This window comes from Oncorhynchus mykiss, chromosome 17, assembly GCF_057628025.1.
Source record: "Oncorhynchus mykiss isolate SJ-2025 chromosome 17, ASM5762802v1, whole genome shotgun sequence".
Classification (NCBI taxonomy): domain Eukaryota; kingdom Metazoa; phylum Chordata; class Actinopteri; order Salmoniformes; family Salmonidae; genus Oncorhynchus; species Oncorhynchus mykiss.
The window spans coordinates 29,037,719-29,055,002 of NC_143038.1; the positions used below are offsets into that span (position 1 = coordinate 29,037,719).

A 17,284-nucleotide genomic window follows, 5' to 3' on the forward strand; every position below is an offset into this window, starting at 1 on the left:
AAGGGCTTGGGAGAAAGCTTTGTTTAAACCATTTAGAATAGAATTCATAACTAAGAGTAAGGGGTTACCAAGGGATATGTAAGTCAGCTCTTCGAGAGGATTCATCTCAGCATGGTCATCTTCTGGAGTAGGGTTGACTCTTGCTCGAGGAATTTCATGGACATTGAGGATTGTCGGGTAGCTGATCTTTTTCTGAGCAGACTGAGGGTTGTAGTACTCCACCTCTTCGTCATTTACACATTGTCGTTCTGCTCATCTTCCTCTTCAGATACTGGACTTTGCTGAGGAGTTGTTAGTTTGGGTCTCTGTTCCAGGTCTTGGTCCTCTTCAACTTAAGCAGACGGCGCAAGGAATCCACAGGGCAAGAGCAGATCGCAGTGTAGCTTCCTCTCCGCAACAGCTTTTCATACCAGACCTGCTGGCTTTCTGTCCTACTCCTACCCGCATAAACTGGTCCTGAACCCAACTGCAGTCCCGCAATGTTATTTTAGGGCGTATGTGAACATTTTTTAAGTAGTCTGGGTGGCCATTTGATGAATTCTTCAGCAGTCTTATGGCTTGGGGGTAGAAGCTGTTAAGGATCTTTTTGAACTTAGACTTGGCACGCCGGTATAGCTTGCCATGCGGTAGCAAAGAGAACAGTCTTTGACTTGGGTAACTCGTCTTTTACAATTTTTTGGGCCTTCCTCTGACACCGCCTAGTATATTGATCCTGGATGTCAGGACGCTTGGCCCCAGTGATGTACTGGGCTTTACGCACTACCCTCTGTAGCGCCTTCAGATCGGATGCCGAGCAGTTGCCATACCAGGCGGTGATGCAATCGGTCAGGATACTCTAGATGGTGCAGGTGTAGAACTTTGAGGATCTGGGGATGCATGCCAAATATTATCAGTCTCTTAAGGGGGAAAAGGTGTTGTAATCATATCTATAGCCAAGCATAGGCTATAGCCTATTCTATTTAATTGAGACCACACCTGATCTCGCACATATGGCGACAACTTGAAGCAGCAAGAATGATGAGAGCAGACACTTGCACTTTCTCTTAGGCTATATCCTGTATGCAAAACATAGCACATATTTAAGGATGACAATTTGCAGGCAGAAACAAATAAATGGGTAATCAATATTTATTCAAAATGAAAAGGTGCAACGCTTGCTCACCATGGTAGCCTATGTGCACATTGCGGATTTTTCTTACAATGATCACATTTTCTAAATGCACCTCGACTCATTGGTTGAGTGCCCTCCACTTCTTTCCATTACCAATATTTACTTAGGGACACTGTAGCCAACAATAGTCTAATCATAATGAATTACATTTCCTTGGAAAGATAACTGCCACGTGACTCTCCTCCAAGGCATATCCAGCCTACATTATTTAATTGAGACTACACATATACCAGGCACACTTGATCTTGCACGCCCAACTAGGAGAGGTAGGCAGGCTACTTAGCTTGAAGCAACAAATTGTGTGTGTGAATAATGCGCCAAAGAGCTGCTTTTAATACAATACGTAGGCTAAAGCATACAAAGCAGAAAAGACTACCATTTCCAAATAATCTGTGGGACAAAAATATTTTCACCCCAAAATTGTTTATCTGAGTGAACACTCCCAACTGAAGCATGAAAAATGCAGATCGCACCGCAAGGATCTCTGTCAGGACTCGCAGCCCTCTAGTTTCCGGTGCTACAGCGTAGATTGGGTAGTCGCCGATGTGATCCGATGTGATCCGTTGTCCTGTTGATTCCTGTGTGAACTGCATTGTTGAGACCTTCGAGAGCCATTTTTCTGTACTTCTTTTGAAGATTGATTTAGTAGAATGAGTCCCCTCTGTTGATCAGTTTCCAACAATGACTCCGTTGTTAAGTACAGGCTGATCCATGTCTCTGTTCTGCTCTTTTGTCCTGCTGCCTAATGATAGGACAGACGTTTCCCGGTGGTGACTATGGTAATCCCTCTACTGATGGTGGGATCATTCCTCTGCTTTGCAGCCCAATCTTGCGGTGACATCTTGGGAAAAGTGCTTGAACCAGGGAGAAGATCAGGAGAGACACTGGACAGCAACAGGAGAGTCAGTACTGACATTTCTGAGCTTGAAGATCTCGATTCTGAACCACAGCTTTCACAGCTTCTCTTGGGAACAGGGTTCACGGTGTTCCTTCATGAATCAAGCAATGAACTGCTGGACTTTGTGGTCTTCAGCTTTGGAGCCGAGGTCAGTCTAGGCTTGGTCGTGTGGACTTCTGGACAGACCGTCTGCGTCTCGATTCCTCTTGCCAGATCTGTACTGGATGTTGAAGTTGGACAGATCGGCTAGCCACAGTTGTCACAGCTGAAAAGTGCTGGGTGCATTTGTGACTCCTTGAGGCATCTGGTTGAACCCCCAGAATCCGATGGATGTGAAAAGCAGTGTTTGCCTTGCTCCTCCATTTCAAATTGATAGTGTCCCGACTGCAAGTCCATGACAGAGAATCACATCGAGCCCGTCAGAGCTGATAAGGTTTCCTCTATGTTTGATAAGGTGAATACGTCTGATGGTCTGGTTGTTCAACCTGTAGTTGATGTCAGAGCTCTTGCAGGTGAAGTCGTATGGCTAGGTAGTCAGACGGATGGATCTGGCTCTCTGCTTGAAGTTGGATTAGAGAGACCAATGCAGTGCCTGACTGCAGTTGTGTGACTATAGTCAAGGTCACCCATGGCAAACAATTCAAGGATGGAGCTCAGCTTGCTTGTCGAAAGTGATGGTGCTCTCAGAACCTGTCAGATTCAGTGTTGCACTCAGCAGTGGTGGGAGTGTGAGACACTGTTCTTGAGCTTTGTTTCTGGGTGTTGACAGTGAGGCGAGGGACAAGGGGATGGAGAGTTCTGCAATGTTGCGGTTTGCTGACACTGATGTCATGAGCCGTCTCGTTCCTGAGTAGGATTGGTACTTTAAACAATGACGTTCTTGGACTTGACAGGATGTAGCTACAGAAGAGCAGACCACCTGGCATGAGTGGGAGGCTCCACCAGCAGTGAGTACTTTTCTTGTGCAGTCATTCAACACCATCTTCTGTGCTGCTGGAACAGTGACACTCTTCTTGCATTGCAATTTGACTTTCCCCACTTTGCTGTTGTCTTGCATCTTCTGTACAGGCTATTGGAGTGGCACGTAAGGGCTCGTCTCTGGCTTGGTACGATCTCTGCCATCTTTGTCGGCTGTACATGCTTGTACAGTATGTTGGGATGACTAGGGCTAATGTGTTGTTTTTTCCAGGGATGTTCTCGGGAAAGAGGATGTTGACCTCGACGTAGCCTAGGTAGGGCACAGCTTGACCTCCAGCACCAACCTCTGATGTTGTCCAGGGGGAGAATAGGCTGGCATGGAAGGACTTAGTGAATGTTGTCACTTGTAAGCCTGAATCGAGAAGGGAATTGCTCTGGTTTCCTTTGATAATGACGACAGCTATCTTGGCCCTACTAAGCCAATGAATTTGTCAGTGTTGTCAGCCTCAGTATGTCCCTCTACTAAAACCTTGTCCCGTTTAAAGAAAGTCATTTATACTTTTATTTATACTGCTTAGCTCGTAGCTCCTTTACTTATAATCGATAGCAACTGTCGTGTCTTTGTCTATGCCGGATTAAGTGATATGACATGCTATTCTATAAAATAATTTATCCGTAATTAATATTACCTGATTGAGCTAATCATGTAAATGTAATTAACTATAGTCAGGGCACCACAAAATAATATTTATAGAGCTGTTATCTTCCGAATAAACTCTTAAAGACCTAGTAATATTTTACATCAATAGCAGTCAATATTAATTGTCATTTTAATTCAGTCTCATCTGAAAGTTGTAAATTCTTAGTTATCTGCACAAACCCTGGCTCACAAGTTGAATCAGCAATACAAAATTGGGTTTAATTATTTATTTACTAAATACCTAACTAATCACACAGAATTACACATACACATAATTAAATCATAACTTAATTACAAATTACATCATAAAGGAAAACGTCCCTAGCGGGCGGAACCGATATGACAGCTTGTTACACAAAAGAAAAGGGGCTGGGTTTGAGTGAAAGAGCGGGAAGACTGAGGAACAAAGGGAAGAAGCTGTGCTATCGTAAATACAGTATCTTATGCATTCTAAATTACCGCCCAATTGGAAAAGGAAAATACAATAAATATTTACTCTGAGCTGCGCTTTGGTAGGTTGGTCGTAGATGAAAGGCCGTGTTGCCCAACCGAGTCCTTTGAAGAATGTCTCTGCTGGTAAATTGGATACGTTGTAGTAACGTCGTTGTGTGGTAGACGGGACACTGTCTGTTCCTTCCTAACCTGCGTTCGCAGCTGCGATTGCTGCTGCGGTTGCTAACTCAACGGCTAGGAGGTATCACTTCTGTAGTGAATAAGAGTTCAAAGTTCATACTATTCGCAACCAAAGCTCACGCTGATGTTGGCTTCGTTCTGTAGTTATTATCTGAACCATTCTGACAAAGGACCATCGTCCTCACGTCCTCGGAACAGAAGGTTATATTGTCGTCCAGGGCTTATATAGGAAGGGAGAGAAGGACGTGTTTGAAAAGATTTATAGCCCACGTCCCTTCACAGGGGCGGGCCACTGATTGAGCAGAGCCCTATGAAAACCCAAATCTCACATTTTAGAAGCTAAAATCACATTTCATCCAATCACAAATATTTTCATATTTAAACATTTAAACTGAACAATTCCATGTGAATCCGATAACTCTGAAGTTTAGACTTTCCACTGTAGAGTTTGTCATCTTATCATTGATGAGAATGTCTCAGATGACTGACATCATATTCATTAAGTACCACCGCATATATTCAATTGTTCGGATTACCAGAATATAGTTCATTCCCCCCCACCTTCTGAAGTTCCCAGAATCTCTATGTTAACCAATGGTTTTGCAAATGTAACATCAGTAGGATAGAGAGAGGAAAAGGGGGGGGGGGGGGGAAAGAGGTATTTATGACTGTCATAAACCTACCCCCCAGAACAACGTCATGACACAACTTTGTTGATGGGGTTGTCACATCTTGGATATGCGGCCAATCTTCACTACACCTGAAGCAAAACCAGGCTTTTGGCCGGAGCGTTATGTGGTGTGCCTTAGTCCCTGCTCTTGGCTTTTGGGCTGCTCTGGGCTCACAGCTGCTCTACATTTTCAAATCAGCCACCTCACGCTCTCAGTCTCAGAGACGTATGCTTCCAAAACCTCCGAACCCGTGTCTGGAGTGATGCCTCTAGCACTGTGATGCTGTGTCTTACACGGAACCCAAACCAGCTGCGCGCATGCGCACCATCGTGTATAAATGTATTTTGTCCCCCCCCACACCAAATGCGATCACACCAAGTAGGTTAAAATCAAAAACCAATCCTCAAACAATTACACTAATTTGGAGAGAGGTCGAAAAGCATTAAACATTTACGGCAAGCTAGCTAGCTTGCACTTGCTAGCTAATTTGTCCTATTAAGCTAGCTTGCTGATGCTAGTTAATTTGTCCTGAGATATAAACATTGAGTTGTTGTTTTACCTGAAACGCACAAGGTCCTCTACTCCGACAATTAATCCACACATAAAACGGTCAACTGAATTGTTTCTAGACATCCCTACTCCTGCTAGGCTTTTTCTTGTCTTGACTTTATATTGCGATTTGCAACTTTCATAAATTAGGTGCATTACCGCCACTGACCTCATTCGTCTTTCAGTCACCCACGTGGGTATAACCAATGAGGAGATGGCACGTGGGTAGCTGCTTCTATAAACCAATGGGGAGATGGGAAAGGCAGGACTTGCAGTGCGAACTGTAGAACTCAAATAGAACTGATTTTAGCCCTTGGCAACGCTTGTTGGCGCTCGCGAGCAGTGTGGGTGCAATAATTGAATAAAATAGATTTCTAAATGTATTTTGTAGTCAGCCTGTTAGACCGCTGCGCCACTTGGGAGGTGTCCTCTTACATTCTTAACTATAGGAGGAGCTCTGCAAAGTCAGGGGGTGTCTGTCTTGATGTCCAACCGTTTCCCCAGCTCAGGGTCAGCATCAGCCCGTTTCACTTACGTTCTCTTCACAGCAGCACTGAGGAGTACCTGCAGCCTCTAAGTGTTTAGATACCCTCTCACCTGAGTTCTGGTGGGTGTTCAGGAATCTGTAATATATTTCATTGCTGTCCTCCGAGGCCATAAGCGGACTCCAGTAGCTTCAAATAGGCTCTTGGGGATGCAGAGGCACACTGCCTCACCAGGTCCGAGGTTGGGGGAAGCAGAATCTCCAGGACCCTCCACTGCTGTATTTAGAGGTGCAATCTTGTAACATCAGTTTGACATGACACCATGTCTCAGTCAGGTTAAACTGGGGGCTTTGGGTACTTTGCCTGAGAAGGAACGAAGCCATTTGAGTTGGTTCCGTGTTATGGAGGTGTTGTTCGTCATGACATGCTTTAGCACAATGCGATGGACTTCAGGTGAGTTGATGACATAATGCAGCTGCACATCAGTCCTGGTTGGGGTTGTTCACCTCCTACCGTGGACTTCATGTCTGAATGAGGGGGTAGCTGGAATGGGGTGGTCTGGGTTTGATCATACCTCTTCTCAGCAGATCATTTCAGTAAGAGTGTGTCGCTATCGTGTGGACACGGTCATTGTCAGATGTAGTTAAGTCATAAGAGGTAACTAGGGGCTGGTCAGTGGGCTGTAACTCTACCCATACTGCTTGTAAATAAATTGAATTTCAATGTCTGAAATATGACTGTACCAAACTCCAAAACACCAGCTAAATATGTGCTCCGCTTTCAATTATCCTGGCTAGCTTGCCACAAAATGATGTAACACTTATCACACTATGCTGTAGTGTCTGGACTAGAATCTATTGTAGTTGACTTTGACAGGCACAAGGGTTGTATTAAAAATGATTTTAAAAATGTCACATTTATTACAGACACAATCACAAATTCATCAATGCACAAATATAAACAGTAAAAATGGTGTCTGTCCCAAATAGAAAAGTATCAGTGTGTGTTCAGTTTGTAGGCCTAGTATCCGGGTAGTGTGTGTGTGTGAGTGCAGGTTGGAGTGCTTATCTGTATCCAAGATGGATCCAATGAAGAAGTGCACCCTCAAAGTGATGGGTTGAAGAAGCAAATACAGTGGTGCAGCCTGCATGCGCCAGTCGAGTCAAATGGGTCGTTGGTGGTTTGCTCGCCATTCTTCTTTGAGATCACTGAATCACCTTCGTTCTGGTCTTAGAATCAACCAATAAAAACATACAAATCTGCAGAGAGCACAGGATCTCAGTCAGAATCTCATAGTTAGTGGTAAAATGTCTCAATTCAATACAAACATTACAATGACTGCCATAAAAACTGGTAGCAACAGTATTGTACAAAAGTCATCAAGTAAATGCTAAAGTAAAGAGCTTAGCACAACATATTTACATACAATAGCATCTCCATTTAAAAATATATATTTTTCAAAATTCACAACAGGAATAATAGCATCTCTAATTTAAACACCATTTCAATAAAATTAGCTTAGTTCCATGAGCGAGAAAAAATGACAACACATTCTAGAATGATCACTCAAGAGCTAGCCCCATCAGCAATACAAGTAACTAGACATAATTAACACTTTCACCTTCTCATTTTCACATTTAACTCCAATTGGTTTTTAGTTACAAAACTCAAAATGAACATGACAGTAATATAATTATTCTACAAAACCCTGCTAATGACATGCTAGTGCAATGGCTTTTCTCAGTTAGAATGCTAGTAGAAAACAAGCTAAGTAACTCACCGGAGTACATGATTTTGACAATATTAATACATCTTCAAACACTGTCTTGAAACAAAACAAACTTGAAAAGTAATATCACTCAAAACACTATAGAATTCAGTTTTTGCTCTGGTTAACTATGGTATATCACTCTTGCTAGCTCGTGATGGTATCTGACTGGCGCGGTTTCTCACTCACCGCCTGATTGAATATTCTATGATCTACAATACTATAACGCCCCCTAGGGGAATTACAATATGACTAAAGAAAAACCCAAATTTAACACCAGTGTAAATTGTAGGTTACAACACAGTAAAACTTTTGTATGGACAAATACAATTATTATTACTACTATGTTCAAATTAGTTTATTGATAGGAGTTGGAAAAAAGGTGTTTATGCATTGATAAGCACACCAAAAGATGGCATTGACAATAAGTAATAAAATAGAGATGGTACTATCACATCATAGCCTGCTTTATTAGCAATATAACTTTTCCTTCATTTTGATTTCGGCACAAATGAAAAAATGTGGCACTGACTTGCCCATTGATTGATGTTTCAGCACTGTATACAGTGAGGGACAAAGTATTTGATCCCCTGCTGATTTTGTACGTTTGCCCACTGACAAAGAAATTATCAGTCTATAATTTTAATGGTAGATTTATCTGAACAGTGAGAGACAGAAAAACAAAAAAATCCAGAAAAACGCATGTCAAAAAAAGTATAAATTGATTTGCACATTAATGAGGTAAATAAGTATTTGAGCCCCTCTCGATCAGAAAGATTTCTGGCTCCCATGTGTCTTTTATACAGATAACGGGCTGAGATTAGGAGCACACATTTAAAGGGAGTGCTCCTAATCTCAGTTTGTTACCTGTATAAAAGACACCTGTCTACAGAAGCAATCAATCAATCAGATTCCAAACTCTCCACCATGGCCAAGACCAAAGAGCTCTCCAAGGATGTCAGGGCCAAGATTGTAGAACTACACAAGGCTGGAATGGGCTACAAGATCATCGTCAAGCAGCTTTGTGAGAAGGTGACAACAGTTGGTGCGATTATTCGCAAATGGAAGAAACACAAAAGAACTGTCAATCACCCTCGGCCTGGGGCTCCATGCAAAATCTCACCTCGTGGAGTTACAATGATCATGAGAACGGTGACAAATCTGCCCAGAACTACACAGGGGGATCTTGTCAATGATCTCAAGACAGCTGGGACCATAGTCACCAAGAAAACAATTGGTAACACACTACGCTGTGAAGGACTGAAATCCTGCAGCGCCTGCAAGGTCCCCCTGCTCAAGAAAGCACATATACATGCCCGTCTGAAGTTTGCCAATGAACATCTGAATGATTCAGAGGACAACTGGGTGAAAGTGTTGTGGTCAGATGAGACCAAAATGGAGCTCTTTGGCATCAACTAAACTCGCCGTGTTTGGAGGAGGAATGCTGCAAATGACCTCAAGAACACCATCCACACTGTCAAACATGGAGGTGGAAACATTATGCTTTGGGGGTGTATTTCTGCTAAGGGGACAGGACAACTTCACCGCATCAAAGGGACGATGGACGGTGCCATGTACCGTCAAATCTTGGGTGAGAATCTCCTTCCCTCAGCCAGGGCATTGAAAATGCGTCGTGGATGGGTATTCCAGCATGACAATGACCCAAAACACACGGCCAAGGCAACAAAGGAGTGGCTCAAGAAGAAGCACATTAAGGTCCCGGAGTGGCCTAGCCAGTCTCCAGACCTTAATCCCATAGAAAATCTGTAGGAGCTGAAGGTTTAAGTTGCCAAACGTCACCCTCGAAACCTTAATGACTTGGAGAAGATCTGCAAAGAGGAGTGGGACAAAATCCCTCCTGAGATGTGTGCAAACCAGGTGGCCAACTACAAGAAACGTCTGACCTTTGTGATTGCCAACAAGGGTTTTGCCACCAAGTACAACGTAATGTTTTGCAGAGGGGTCAAATACTTATTTCCCTCATTAAAATGCAAATCAATTTCTAACATTTTTGACATGCGTTTTTCTGGATTTTTGTGTTGTTATTCTGTCTCTCACTGTTCAAATAAACCTACCATTAAAATTATAGACGGATCATTTCTTTGTCAGTGGGCAAACGTACAAAATCAGCAGGGGATCAAATACTTTTTTCCCTCACTGTAAATGAAGAGTTCAGTGTTCGTCTAGCCACGTGCGACATATGCATGCGCAGTTATCAACCGTCTTACTACGGATGAAGATGGAGCTGGAACGTGAAGCTAACTGAAGCTGGTAAACTTTAGAAAACCCTGAGTAGATCAAGCGGTCTTCATAATATATGATGCCCCACAGAAATGTTAAATGTTCTGGTTAATATATTATTTTAAAAGCTAAACAGATGTGTTTTTCGTTTGTTGAATCAATTAGACCATGCCAATTTCAAACTTACAAAAAAAACAAGTTAGCTGTCCAAATTAGTCTTGCTTTGTCGTATACAAAAAAAAGTGAAACAATGGTTTGAGAAATATTTCGAACAATTCCCTACATTCTGCATGACAATTACCAGTTCTACATAATTTATATTGTTTTAACTGTGGCACAATGCAAACTATGTTAAATTGTTGTTTAATGACAATGGTGTATCGCAGTTTCGCGGCCCACCACAAGGTCCGAGCAAAGCGCCACCCAACCGCTCAAAATTATAAATAAGTCTATCTATCAACAAATGTTGTGCCATGGGGCAGTTTGAAAGCTAATCTCATGCTATGTTACACATTTTGCCATGAACCAGAGAGAAAATTTGCCGTTTTAGAGTTCATGGATACATTGATAGACAACCTCAACTTCCCCCCCCCCACTAATATGTCTAAAAATGTACATTTGAACTATATATTTTGATAGACCAAAGTATCCCCAATCACACTGAGTAAAGGAAAAATCGAATTAATTTGTTTTCCATAAAAAGCATTTCATTTTAAACTGTTGGTGAACAATTGTAAAAAGGCCTTTGTTTAATTCTAACATTTGGTTATTCAAATATGTAATACAAATCTCCAAACATATTATTTTGTTTTATAACACTCCAGGGCTAATTTCTTTAGCATTTTTTTCTAGATTTAGAACATTAAACATTTATAAAGCAAACAATCCATCAGCACAGCAAATACTTAAATTGTTTAAGAGTATGTTGCAGAACAGGGATTAAAATACTTTTTCAGAATAAAAAGATCTTAAGGGGGTTAGAGTTCAGTGACGGAGTTGACAGACATTTTTGCCTCAAAAAACAAGTTAAATACAAACATTTGTAAAACATGAATTTGAATATCCCCAATAAAAAAAAACATTCCCAGATCTTTCAGCACTCTGACAGAGTTCATGTTTTACAGAGTTGACAATTTGAATTTTTCTTCATTCAAGTTGTATACACAGAAGCAATGTTGTTTTTCCTCAGTTATTTTACGACTCTAAAACCTAATTAAATAGAATATGAATTTTGGTTAAAATATTACATCTTGGTGCCTTCTTTGCAAGGCAGTGGAAAACCTCCCTGCTTTTTGTGGTTCTTTGTTTGGAGGGGGGGGGGGGGGGGGGGGTGTACAGAGATGAGTCAGTCACTCTTACTACACAGAGTGAGTGCATGCAACCTACGAGACTTGAGTAGATTTTTACTCCTGAATTTATTTAGGCTTGCCATAAAAGGTGTTGAATTCTTAATTTGATGTATTTGTAATACAATTACAGACATTATGGGGTTGTGTGTAGGCCAATTAATATCCATGATTACCTGTTTTTCGAATGTAACACTTTTTGGAGAGCTTCAAATTGGGATCCTTTGCTCAGTACAAGGGCATTTCCAGGCATACAGTGCTTTTGGAAAGTATTCAGACTTTCACTTTTTCCAATTTTTTTTTGACTTATTCTAGAACGGATATTGTTTTTCCTCAATCTACAAACAATACACCATAATGACAAATCAAAAACAGGGGTTTAGAAATGTTTGCAAAAGTATGAAATAAAAAAACAGTAATACATTATTTACATAAGTAGTCAGACCCTTTGCTATGAGACTCTGAAATTGAGTTCAGACGCATCCTGTTTCCATTGATAATCCTTGATGTTTCTACAACTTCATTGGAGTCCACCTTGGGTAAATTTAATTGATTGGACAGGATTTGGAAAGGCACACATGTCTATATAAAAAAGGTCCCACGGTTGACAGTGCATCTCAGAGCAAAAACCAAGCCATGAGGTCAAAGGAAATGTCCATAGAGCTCCGAGACAGGATTGTGTCGAGGCACAGATCTGGGGAAGGGTACCAAAACACTTCTGCAGCGTTGAATGTCTCCAAGAACACAGTGACCTACATCATTCTTAACTGGAAGAAGTCTGGAAACACCAAGACTCTTCCTAGAGCTGACCGCCTGTCCAAACTGAGCAATCAGGAGAAGGGCCTTGGTCAGGGAGGTGACCAAGGACCCAATGGTCACTGACAGAGCTCCAGAGTTCCTCTCTGTAGAGGGGAGAACCTTCCATTAGGACAACCATCTCTGCAACACTACACCAAATCAGGCCTTTATGGTAGAGTGGTCAGACGGAAGCCATTCCTCAGGAAAAGGCCCATTACAGCCCACTTTGAGTTTGCCAAAAGGCACCTAAAGACTCTCAGACCATGAGAAACAAGATTCTCTGGTCTGTTGAAACAAAGATTAGACTCTTTGGCTTGAATGCCAAGCGTCACATCTGGAGGAAACCTGGCACAATCCCTATGGTGAAGCGTGGTTGTGGCAGCATCATGCTGTGGGGATCTTTTTCAGCAGCAGACAGACTAGTCAGGATTAACAGAAAAATGTACAGAGATCCTTGATGAAAACCTGCTCTAGAGCACTGGGGCAAAGGTTCACATTCCAACAGGAACGACCCTAAGCACACAGCCAAGACAATGCAGGAGTGGCTTGAGGACAAGTCTCTGCATGCCCTTGAGTGCCCCAGCCAGAGCCCCGACTTGAACCCGATCAAACATCTCTAGAGAGACCAGAAAATAGCTGTGCAGCAACGCTCCCCATCCAACCTGACAGAGCTTGAGAGGATCTTTAGAGAATGGGAGAAACTCCCCAAATACAGGTGTGGTAAGCTTGTAGTGTCATACCCAAGAAGACTTGAGGGTGTAATCGCTGCCAAAAGGTGCTTCAACGAAAGTACAGAGTAAAGGGTCTGAATCATACAACCATTTGTAAATGTGCTTTGTCATTATGTGGTATTGTGTGTAGATTGATTTTGGTGGAAAACTCAGAAATTTTAGAATAAAGCTGTAACGTAGTCAAGGGGTCTGAATACTTTCTGAATGCACTGTAGACCCAAAATTAGAATAGAATTACTATTATTGAAAATATTAGAAAATTCCAAAAACAAAATTTCCCTTAAAGTAAATGTTAATCTCAAATTACACAACTATATATAAAGTTTCCCTGCCAGACAAGGATTGTCCCGACTATCAAGAATCCCTAGTTAATCCCTAGAGCTAGTTTCCTGCTAGAAAATGTTGCAGTTTTAAAGCTAATTTCATGTAATAAAAAACCAAACACCCCCAATGTACATGTCAACACAATTAAGTAGAGTATTTAAGTATTAAGTGCATCCACCAGATGTACTGTAAATACATGACCACATATGTACTGTCATGCACAGGCCCAATTGATCAATCACTTCAAAATGAGAAAATGTAATCTCAGAGTAATCCTTAAATCCTGTCTTGAGCGGCTCAAACTGCAACAGCTGGACGGAATGTGTTTAACTTGGCTTTTAATTGATGTCATTATTGCATCACTGTGTTGAAAAACAAACATCTGCACTGTGATAGGGGATAACGGTGACCAGATTTAGTTTGGTTTAGTGAGTAATTGTTGCCGTTGGCTGCCAAATTCTGTCAGGATTAAGAACCACCTAAAGATCCCTGTTGAATAAGTGATGTGCAAGCATCTTCACAGCTTTGAGTTACATGGAAACTTATCAAAATATGGGAGAAATATTCATTTATCTGATTAAATTGGGAATTAGGATGCAGTTTATATGAAAACCTTCACACCACATCAACTCTGGTATAAGCAAAAGCTCAAATAACATTTTCAGCCAATTTATTATTCCAAGTAGTTAAGTTAAAAAGGCTCAAAGATTGCAAGTTAAGGTTTCCATTAGACTGCGAAGACAATAATTGTCATTCCTCATGGACAGTCAGTATGGGCCTTTTTCCAAAGGGATTAAACAAGTATTCTCCCCAAAGCCTATGCATACAACCTCAGAAATCAAAACCCCTTTATGAATAAGAATTATAAAAGCTACTTCTCAAAAACACTACCATGGAAACACCTTCCCAATACGTCAACAGATCAGTAGCATTGCATGCTAGCTAAAGTTAGCTATGCTACACTTGTAGTAGCATCCTTGGACATCACATTTCCCCATAGCAATGCTAGATTTTAATTGGGAGGGGACCTGCTTGTTTTGCGGGGGACACCTGGTTATTGGCCGGGTAGGTGGAGTTCGCACTCGATTTGCAATTTAGGAGCCCAGTGGCAAACGCCGAACGCCCCACTCCAGACAGGTCAAAAACAAAATTGCAGGTGGTGGAGAACTTCTGATAATTGATCAACAATGAGGAAAATGGCAGTGTCATGGTGCCGTCGGAAAAACTATTCTTCATATTTTGATCAGTCTGAATTTCTCCTCTGTCACGCTTTACTTAGTGATGACATTCACAGCTCCCAGGCTCTACAGTACTCAAATACAACAGCAAACTCCTCCTTTGCCGCTTTCGTGGTTCACCATGAGCTAGCTGTGCAAAACAGGCACACCCATTGAGAACCATGTCATCGTTAGTGTTGGCTGGACCAATGAGGGTACTCTGACAATATATACAGTGCATTTGGAAAGTACTCAGAGCTAGATTTTTCCCCCACATTGTTAAAATTAGTTTATTCTAAAATGTATTCAATTGCCCCCCCCCTCCTCTCAATCTACACTTACCCCATAATGACAAAGAAAAACAGTTTTAGAAATGTTTGCAAATTTATTACAAATAAAAAATAAATATTCAATTGACATTAATATTCTGATCTTTTCCCAGTACTTTGTTGAAGCACCTTTGGCAGCGATTACAGCTTTGAAGTCTTCCTGGATATGACGCTACAAGCTTGGCACACCTTTATTTGGGGAGCTTCTCCCATTCTTCTATGCAGATCTTCTCAAGCGCTGTCAGGTTGGATGGGGAGCGTTACTGCACAGCTATTTTCAGGTCTCTCCAGAGATGTTTGATCGGGTTCAATTCCATGCTCTGGCCGGGCTTCTCAAGGACACAGACTTGTACTGAAGCCACTCCTGCGTTGTCTTGGCTGTGTGCTTAGGGTCGTTGTTCTGTTGGAAGGTGAACCTTCGCCCCAGTCTGATGTCCTGAGCGCTCTGGAGCAGGTTTTCATCAAGGATCTCTGTACTTTGCTCCGTTCATCTTTCCCTCCATCTTCACTAGCCTCCCAGTCCCTACCGCTGAAAAACATCCCCACAGCCACCACGCTTCACCGTAGGGATGGTGCCAGGTTTCCTCCAGACGTGACACTTGGCATTCAGGCAAAACAGTTCAATCTTGGTTTCATCAGACCAGAGAAACTTGTTTTTAGGTGCCTTTTGGCAAACTCCAAGAAGGCTGTCATGTGCCTTTCATGTGCTTTTGGCTGGCCACTAACATAAAGGCCTGATTGGTAGAGTGCTGCAGAGATGGTTGGCCTCATGGAAGGTTCTCCCATCTCCACAGAGGAGCTCTGTCAAGAGTGACCATCAGGTTCTTGGTCACCTCTCTGGCCAAGGCTACTCAATTTGGCCAGGTAGCCTGCTCTAGGAAGTCTCGGTGATTCCAAATGTCTTCCATTTAAGAATGATAGAGGCCACTGTGTTCTTGGGGACCATCAATGCTGCAGATATTTTTTGTTCTGACATGCACTGTCCACTGTGGGACCTTTATATAGATAGTCCAATCATTTGAATTTTTCCACAGGTGAACTCTAAATCAAGTTGTATAAACATCAAGGATGATCAATGGAAACAGGATGCACCTGAGCTCAATTTCAAGTCTCACAGCAAAGGGTCTGAATACTTATGTAAATAAGGTATGGTTTTTATTTTTAATAAATACAAATACGCAAAGATTCCTAAAAACCTGTTTTTGAATTGTCATTGTGGGCTAGAGTAGATAGCTGAGGACTTTATTTATTTAATCAATTTTAGAATAAGGCTGCAACGTAACAAAATGTGGAAAAAGTGAAGGGGTCTGAATACTTTCCGAAGGCACTGTACTGTACCTTTATCCTATTCTGTCAGTTAAATAAATACTGGCTTTTTTACCGCACACAAGGTCAGGTAGGTCAGCCTGGAATGTCAGGATCCAGTAACAAACTTCTTCCTATTCCGCTGGGGAGAGGGATGGAACCCAACGAATACCATAAACATAAGCAATAATTTTTACACCACTTTATTTATTTATTACAATTAATTAAATTCTCTTTTCTTGAGTGTCGACTACTCCCCTTACCTTTTCCATTTAAAACAAGTCCAGTATGTGACTACTCTTTTTAGAAACTGAAAAGTCCTGAAGAGATGGGGTAGGGAAGGGGTCTGGGATGGGTTTTGAGTAAAGAAGGAAGGAGTGATGACTTTCCCAGGTGCCTCTACTCCAGGTGAGGAGATGTTCATATTTAATGATATTCTGGATTTCCTCTTCTTTCTCCCCTTCTGGTTTTATTCCACACCATTCTCTGCGTCATCTCCTTGCTCTCTGTCCATTAGCAGAGCAGCGTATTTACTGGCTGAGCTGAATTTCTGAAACAAAAAACAAAATAGAGCAGGAGAGATCCTAACATTGCTCACTTGGTCCCACTTTACAATAAAAGTTCTAAATACTTTTGCATTTACATGGTACAGTGCAACTACAGGTAACGGATATAACAGTTGTCGTAACATGCTGACCACACCGCTCACGTCGCAAAATAAATTTAAACATACATGCTATTCAATTATTGCACCCACTGCTTGCGAGCGCCAACAAGCGTCTGTGTTGCTAAATTGGAAGTCAGTTCTATTTGTGACGCTGAAGTCCTGCCTCTCCCATCTCCTCCATTGGTTTATAGAAGCAGATACCCACATACCATCTCCTCATTGGTTATACCCACATGGGTGATTGAAAGATGAACCGAGTTCAGTCAGTCGTGGTAACTATGAAAGTTAGATGCCAATCGCAATATAAAGTACAAAGAAGAAAACGCATGGAAGGAGAGATGACTAGAAACTATTCTGTTGACCGTTTTATGTGTGGATTTATTGTCGGAGTAGAGGACCTTGTGCATTTCAGGTAAAATAAAAACTCAATGTTTATATCCCAGGACAAATTAGCTTGAAACAGTAAGCTAGATAAATAGGACAAATTAGCTAGCTAAATTGCCATAAATGTTTAATGCTTTTCGACCTGTCCC

At 41.7% G+C, this 17,284-nt stretch overlaps 1 protein-coding gene across 12 annotated transcripts in view; it reads right to left on the reverse strand.

Annotated features, from left to right (window-relative positions):
* Positions 1-16,274: 16,274 nt before the first annotated feature.
* Positions 16,275-17,284, reverse strand: part of LOC110493954 (eukaryotic translation initiation factor 4B) — a 43,886-nt gene continuing 42,876 nt past the window's right edge. For all 12 annotated transcript variants that reach the window (XM_090205181.1, XM_090205185.1, XM_090205186.1 and 9 more), the window contains one exon: positions 16,275-16,634. In XM_090205181.1, coding sequence (XP_090061307.1) covers positions 16,598-16,634 — 37 coding nt within the window. In that variant the 3' untranslated portion in view covers positions 16,275-16,597. The remainder of the gene's footprint in view (positions 16,635-17,284) is intronic.